The 8,556-nt window shown below is 40.1% G+C and overlaps 1 protein-coding gene across 1 annotated transcript in view; it reads right to left on the reverse strand.

Annotated features, from left to right (window-relative positions):
- The window catches only part of SLC35F1 (solute carrier family 35, member F1), a 131,855-nt gene that overhangs the window by 103,974 nt on the left and 19,325 nt on the right, over positions 1-8,556 (reverse strand). Inside the window, exons 2-3 of the mRNA XM_009325685.1 lie at positions 3,288-3,382; positions 2,037-2,212 (exon numbers count right to left, since the gene is read on the reverse strand). Coding sequence (XP_009323960.1) covers positions 2,037-2,212; positions 3,288-3,382 — 271 coding nt within the window. The remainder of the gene's footprint in view (positions 1-2,036; positions 2,213-3,287; positions 3,383-8,556) is intronic.

Consider the following 8,556-nt stretch of genomic DNA (forward strand, 5'->3'; position numbering starts at 1 on the left):
GATCATTGCTTTCATTGCTTCTGTAGCCAATTTTGTTCTGGATTTTTTTGGAGCAAACCATCTTTCTTTTTTTGACAGCTCCTTTTCCAGACTATTCCATTGGTACCCTTTACGTTGTGCTCTGGTTGTTCGTATGGTCCGTATTCAGCAGTGGGCCTGTTCAAACACCTTCCCCAACCCTCCCTTGTCCAGAAAATATTTTTCATATATCCCTGACGCTTTCCCCATTCGCTTCCCAAATCTATCATACTGGCACAACAGATAGGCCTGACAAACTCTCTTTAGTCCACCACTACATTTTTAAACAGAGTCAGAAAATTATTTATAAAAATACAGTTTTAATACATATTTTTATACGTGTAAAACAGAGTGCTTGGTAGCATTTTTGAAATGTCGATGTATACCAGGTGTCAAACATTATTCTAAATAAACCCCTGTAATGCACAGCAGTATGCTGGCCCATATATCCCCTCACAAGCTAGCATCTTCAAAAAAGTGAAATCTATTTAAAAGTCATAGGGACTTGGCTTCCACAGTATCTAAATCAGTCTCAAGAAGGACATTTCTGGGATAGAACTTGTGAACATGTAGGCAATCCTACACTCAGAAGAATTATTTTTAAACACAGTTGTCCAGAAAGTTGCTACTAATACATGTTTTAAACCTTTTGCAGAGCAAAGCATGTGGTGATGTTTCCCCCTACACAAACTGAAATACCAAGACAGCAAAACACTGCCTAAGAAATCTCTCCTTATATAAGAGCTGACACTTCCTCTGCAGATTGGCCTTCATTGCTGCTGAAAAACACCAATGGAGACCAAGGTTTATAAAACTTAAGTTGTAATACATTTAAGCGTTTTGTGCTGGAGCACAGCGGTATATTTTTGACTGTTCATTTTTTGCATGGAAATGAAGTCCTTGCTGTTTTGGAACACTTCATAGTATTGTATCACAAGACTGCACTGTGAATGAAGAACTCAAGCTTCAGTGTTGTTCCCAAATCATTAAAAGATGTGACATCAAAGAATGACCCAAAAATATTTGTTCCTGTAAGAAAACGTGAACCTCTCAGTATGCTGATAAATGTACCACGGCCTAATACATTTCATAGTTCCTTTCCTCCATAGAGCCCTTCCCTCCTTATGTCAGGAGAGCTGAGGCAGGAAAGCACATGATATTTTTGCTCTTTTATTTTGCTTATAATCCACATGTTCTGTGAAGGTAAGTAAATAAAACCATTACAAAAAAAAGAGTGGTTGAGAAATGTGCTTAAACGCATTCACCTCCCACACCTCATCTAGACATGAAATCTCAAAGAAGGGAGGGATGGGCAGGAAAGGCACAAACCCCCCTATATTATATACAGACCGTCAAACAGAGGATCATTTGATACACAGTACCAAAGCATACTAGAATGGATTTCTCACTTTGGAGGTCAGATTGGTTACACAGGCCCTGTCACAAAGCAGTGGCAGGACTGTAGAGCTGCTCTGCCCACACAGCACCCCAAAGAAACAGCACCTCGAATTCCCTCCCTTTATCTCCTACTTCCCAATGGTTAAAAATTGGCTGCTATTTTTTTCTAACAATAGGTGATCTATTTAATTGCCTTGATCAGCAACTAGAACGAGCAAGCTCTTCCTTGCTTGCACCTGAGCTCTCCTTAGCCTACGTAAGATGTAAAGCATACTAATATTTCCGAGTAAGACATGCAGTCAAATCCAAACCAAACCCTGAGTGTGTGGTTGTGGTGCCAGCGAGGCAGGTGTAAGAAAGGCATTCCCATGAAAACAGTTAGGAAGTGAAAAGTACTGATGTTTGCTTTTTGTACCACTATCCCCAGTATCTACTGACTTATTCTTTGCTAATGAAGATTTGTTGGGTTTTTTTCAGTTCATCCAATATGTGTTACTAGATAATGTAAATACATAACAAATGTTAATGGGATATGTGTCTAAATCACATTGCTTGTTGTTGTTCTGCAAAAGCCTTTATCCTTGCTGTTTTCTACAAAACAGTTTCAGAGAGGCACTTACCTTGTCTGACAGCCAGTGTTGTTGTGTAGACCAAGAATAGAAGGATATAATTGAGGAAGCTCTGAAAAACAGGTGTGTTGGCATGGAAATCTTCTGACAAATACTTGCTCGTGAGACCAATGCCACAGATAAGGAGGGAGAGTACCTGGCCAAGCGCCACAGACAGCAACAGATCCCTAAAAGGAATGAGAAAAACACAGACATAAAACACTCAGCCCCCTTGCCAAGGAGGAAATGCTCATTCTCCTCCAGGAATCATGTTCGACAGTGCTAAGACACGGGAAGAAACACGATGCTTCAGTCAATGAGGGATCTGCTGGGTGTCGCCATCATAACATTTCCATTATTTCTGCTCTTATCACGGACTTAAACATTGCCCAAACACACTAGCTTTTATTCACATATTAAACAACAGCAGATGGTACATCTCTACCATTTAATTTTGTATTCCACATTTCACAAAGGCTAAATGATAGTTTAACTGAACCAAAATACAGCACTGCTTCCTTCGAGCATCTTCCCTAACAGAAAGACTCAGGAGTATCATTCAGACAGAGTGGGAATCACAGCTCTTCCAGCACTTAGTAGCCACCGAGAAAAATCAGAGAAAGGATTTTATAGTGTTTCACCATCAATGTGAATTTACTGTATAACTTCCTTCCCTTCATTTCATTTCCATTTCATCGTATAAACTATTCTTTCCATCTACCGTGCAAATATATGTATCTTCTCTTTCATCTTTGTCACTGCATACTTCCCCTTCTATTTGGTGGGAGTGGGAGATTCCACTTTTTCTCTTCCTGTCCCCTTCTGGTTCTTAAAAATGTATTTTCTGGTTTGGCTTCTTGCTTTAATCTGTTTTTCTTGACTTTGACCTGCAGTCTCCTCTGCATTCCCCTGTTACAGCATTCCCCAGTCTGTCTCCCCACAGCTCTCCAATAGTTGCTCCTTTTGTGCATGTTATGTCTTTCTATAGTTTTCTCCTCTTTACTCAAGAAACTGCTATATCTGAAAGCCCACCCTTTTACAGTGTTTATTATTTTTATATCTTTTCTTCAGTCTTCTCAGTGATATCCTTTTCCCTTCTACCTATCTTTGCCTCTTTTCCGGGCCCTAACCACACAGCCCAACTCAGCCCAAACAATCCTCCTTTTCCAATTTTTGTCAGGATCTCCTATACCCATAGCACAGGAATATGTGTATTTTTAAATTACCCTTAAGAGGTTTCCCAGGTTCCCCATGTGTCAGTACTTTCGTGCTGACCAGGCCTCCTCTACAGCTACACTTCCCCATGCAGAAGCATGAAACGCTGAAGTGTGGGCCTGGAAGAGGAGCAAGCACGACGACTGCAAGGGAGAGCGAAAGGACATCGGAAGGGGACGTTTAGTCCAAACCCGGCCGGCTGCTGCTGTCACTGTCACCAGCCCACAGAAGAGAGGAGCTGTAGGTTCCTGGGGGAACCCATGAAGGAGAGGGGAAGGTGGGAGAGGAGCACCGTCTGCAATGTCTCATTAGAGCCTGGTAGGAGGAAAGGGGAGTAGGCAATCCTAAGGAAGTAGAGGAAGGAGGGCAGCACTCTGCTCAGCTGTAACAATATTTCATGTGTGTTCTCCTCTGCCAGACAGTTAAAAAAAATTGCTTCAAGGCTTCTTTGCTTTCTCTGACAGATTTCCCTGACCTCGGCTGTGCGTATTTGGTAGCGATGAGCATCTGTGCTCCCGCAACAACTTCCCTGGTAAACTTAAGTGTCAAATTTGTTTCCCTTTTTCTCATAAACAATCCTCCCACTAATGTGTCTCGGTGTCAGTCATGGCGTGATTCAACCAAACAGACACACTGAAAGCACAGGAGGCTGGGTAGTTATATTCAGCTAACATACCTTGCTGAACAAACAGCCTGACACAGATAGTAAAAGAACAAACTTCATTGTGCTAAACCCCATGTTTTGACGGGAAACTGCTGGATAAGTAGCAAGTGAGACTCCACAACTGCTGCCTCCACTTTCACATTACTCACTCTACTGTGAAACATAACCATGGGAAACAAACATGCTCCATGGAGATGACATCTGAGACTATGATGCGAACGCTGCCAGAACTATGGATCTTCAGTTCCTGCCGTTACCTGCTATGCTGTTGATGTGGGATAGGAAATTTGAATAGCGACTGCAACTTAAATCCACATATTAATCTTGTAAACTTGTTGACAGTTCTTCATTTAGTCAGATAGTGTTTCCTAAGTCCTTCTCCTGCAATGAAGTTTCACACAGGGCTGTCCTCTTGCCTACTGCAGTGTTTGTAGTTTTATTTCATTAGGAAATTAAATGTTTGCAAACCTGTATCTCTAGATGCGTTGCCTGCTTTACACGGGATGCAGGTGGTTATTAGCTGTTCTCTGTATCTCAGCTATGCCCATGAGCGAATGTTGTATTACATCCATTGTGGGACTGCATCTGTTCTGGAAAGAAGCATCTTGGATCCTACTTAGATTTACAGAAAGCTAAATATATCCTCACTCATGAAAGGATTTTCCCAATAATATATTCCTTGTTCCATACGGCAGTTAGCTGTTGGACATCACTACTCGTAACATTTTTTCAGACTGGTGGGAAGTCTGATGAGGTCTTACAAAAGGCATAACTTTTTTATCTCAGAGCTCTGTGTTCAGGTGTGTTACCAGGCCTAACCAGGCAGTACTGACCTCTGTATTAAAAATCCAACCAACAAAAAATGAAAAACACCAGGTGTTTTCAAGGGTGTATATGATAATTATAGCCCTCTCCAGAGTACATGTTGATTCTGTCATTGCCATTTTGCAATTCATAAAACAGACATATTTTTTTTGTAGTTGATTCTTTGGCAAGTCATTCAACCGCATCTACAAGTGGCAGTTTTCCTAAAGAGTTCAAGCAGCTGTCTACAGCCTTATATATATATATCTCTCTCTCTCTATCTATAGCCTGTCCTCGGCTTCTATATTTTACATTTCATAAACATACAAACAAGAAGGTAATTCAAGATAATTCAAATTTTATGGTCTTCTTCCCAAGAAGCAATTTAGAATAGCTTTCTATGTCTTCTGTCAATTACAAAATGTGTCAAATTCCATTCACTATTGTATTACTGAAGTCATCAATGAAGACAAAGGGTAATTAGGAGTTCAGCAAAAACAGACATGGACAAGAATCAAGACTATGAACCTGAGCACCTCCAAGTCTGTAGATAAAGGTTGGATGTGGATCAGAGTATAATCTCTGTAGCTTGAAATAGCTGTTAAGTAAAAATTGTCTTTTGAATAATAACAGAATGTAAAAAATGCAGAAAACTACTTTGTGGAAGACCAGTACAAGTGGTACTGTCAAAGCCACTGGCTTTCAAAACACTGACTGCATAAATGATATTGAATACATACTGTTTGTCTCTGATTTTTGCACACATTTGGTATTTTTAATTATGTAAGAAAACTCATTCTGAAATCAAGCTGTTGTGTTGCTCCTCCAGTCAGAACTTAGTTAAACATTTCACAGATGATATATGACGTAGAAAGATACATCTCTTCTTTTATTCTTATCTCGTCAGTGCAAAGAGTAGTGTAAATTAGATGTTTAAACAGAACTAATTCAAACGTCCATGAAGTGCTCAGACTTCCAGCAAAGATGATCCATTTTATACAGTATAGTTTTTCCTAAGACTGTTCATACCCACATTAACTCTCCTGCCATACCTAAAGATATGTCCACTACAAACAGGAATGACACGTAGTGGCACAGAAGATTTGGTGTGCTCCCCTTCTCTCGTCGGTGTAGGCTGACACTAACCACTACCATGGAAAACAAGTGAAATGAATAAATAAGAGAAACCAAAGCACAAGATCAATAAAATGATGATTTTTGCCTTGGGTGAATGGAAGAGAACAACTCATCTCCCTCCAAGCAGAAAAGTAGAAACAAATCTTAAATTATTTGTTTTAATCAGTGACAATGTCAGCAGCAACAAAGAATAATACAATGTTTGGATAACCCTAACCACCAATGTAAGATGCCTGAATTGTACAGAAAATGCCTGAGAGCATTATCTGTATTTCCTTTTTCCTGCCAACAACGATCTAATAATCCAAGAGTCTTAGCTCCTGAGCCTTTAATACCTGGATAAGAATAATAACATACCCATTATTTTTTAAGAAGAAGCAAGGAAACATTGAAAAGCAGCGTTCAATGGCTGTGGAAAACCTACTACTTCCTTTACACAGAGCAAAAAGCAACTAACTCACTGCTGTCATCTCCGGCACTCATTAGTATCTGTCCTAAATATCGTAATACTGTTGAAATATGAACATGGCTCCTGTCTGCAACACTTTTCCTGTTGGTTTTCATACCCTCCACCACTCAAAGACTGGCACAAAGGATGATTTCTTCCGTAAGCCTTTGGTCTGTCATGCTGGCTTCAGTAGTACATTCATTCACTGAGGAAGCAACATTCATTCATATCTTGAAGAAAAGCTGTATGGTTTGAGGGCCTTCAAACAGAACACCAAAAAAAGACTCACTACAAAAAGCTTTATAAAAGTGACGTTTTCTGCCTTTCAGGGTCCTATTTCTCTTTAGTTGAGTGCTATTCTATTTCTCTACTTGTATTCTACTTAAATCAAAATAAAGCAATTCTTCAAAAATCTCATTTTCCCTCACTAAGATCAATAGCATCTTCTCAAGCCAAGTTAAAACAGGGGGAGATCTTCAGCTTGCCTCTAAACTTTGATCTCATGAACGCATAGAATCATAGAATCATTTAGGTTGGAAAAGGCCCTTAAGATCATTGGGTCCAACCGTTAACCCAACACTGCCAAGTCCACCACTAAACCATGTCCCTAAGCACCACATCTACACGTCTTTGAAATACCTCCAGGGATGGTGACTCAACAACCTCCCTGGGCAACCTGCTCCAATATTTGACAACCCTTTTGGTGAAGAAATTTTTCCTAATACCCAGTCTAAACCTCCCCTGGCGCAACTTGAGGCTATTTCCTCTCATCCTATCGATTCACTAATACAGAGCAAATAGAAGACATTTTTCTCCTGTAAACCACCAATTTAAGGCCTGCTCCTTGAATTTTTTTGCTTGAATTAAAATCCTGCACTGGAACCGATCAAATTCATTTCACTGTAGCCACGCTTGCTAGTTAATCTGTCCAACGCTTCCTATTGAGTCAGATGGGTATTTTGAAGTAAGAAGTAGGTCAGAATTACTCCTAAACCTCCAGGTGTCACACTGCTAGGCATCTATCACAGGTTTTTCATGATATCCTAACAGAAATTAAACAATATTTTTTTATCGCCTCTTTAGAAGTGGAGCCAGAAGACAAAGCCTCATCTTCGCATCGGGAGCCATTAATTTCTGTTTAAATGCCTGGGCTGGTAGCTGCTGTGCATCATTTTTACTTGCTCCTCCAGGCATATGGAAATTCCTGTCACTTGAGTTTCTCCTTCTTTATCAGCCATTATAATGCCATAAACTTCTGAAGGCAGACATTCTCATATCAAAGAACTCTGAAGCTAGTGCTTGGTTCCTAGCACATACACACTAGCATGATATAAAGTACTAAACAGCTATCCTCAGGGTCTCCTGTAATTATTTTTCATAAAGTTAAAACATTTAGCTTTGACTATTAGTTCATTTCCATGTCCTCCTCAGAACACTAAAACACCATGCACAACACAAAACCAATGCACTGCAACATTCAGAAGGGGCCACACAATCACAGCTGCTGTATGCTGGAGAATCAGTGACATGCAAAGGGTGGCCAAGTGATTTAAACATTCAGGACTGTTTTATTCTGACACTAAATCCTGTTTTAAAGCACCTCCGTGTCAGTTTTCTTTTAACTTAATTGCTTTCCCTCCTCTCTTTTGTACCTTATTTGGTCTCTTTCCACTGATAGGTCCTCACTGAAGCAGCTAAAGAGTACCTCAGAGGGTAAAGAACAGAGGCTACCGCTACTTTTAATCTCTAGCATGAGGTGTGTTAATCCTTCAGCATGCCACAGGCTCCAGCAGACGAGAGATTAGCAGTCTGTTTCCTGAACTGAGATTTCATTAGAGGAACACATCTATAAAGGCTGCTCCGCAGCTCTGTTAGAGCAGGCCTGCAGGCAGAACCACACTTTCTCTGTGACGGTAATGACTGCTATACAGAGTTATCGCTCCAAATGTTCCAAGCATATATTTAAAAAAAGAAAGAACAGATACACTTCATTTACAGACTGATTACTGCTATGCTATAGCGAAGGTGATGATGTCTGTCACAGCACTATGATTTTGCCAAGCTTCTTCTCTTGAGTGCGTTTTAGTGTGTTTCTATAAAAGCACAAGGAAAAATAAAACAAGGTCTTAAAAACTTTACTGTGATTCAAAGTGAGCTGAAGTTATGTCCCTATAAGAATCCAGTCAAATTTATTTAAATGCTTAAAGGTGGATGTGGAACCTTCTCTTAAACACCTATCCCACCTACAGAAAAGTTGACCCACA

Source organism: Pygoscelis adeliae, unplaced genomic scaffold, assembly GCF_000699105.1.
Source record: "Pygoscelis adeliae isolate BGI_AS28 unplaced genomic scaffold, ASM69910v1 Scaffold54, whole genome shotgun sequence".
NCBI classification, from domain to species: Eukaryota; Metazoa; Chordata; class Aves; order Sphenisciformes; family Spheniscidae; genus Pygoscelis; species Pygoscelis adeliae.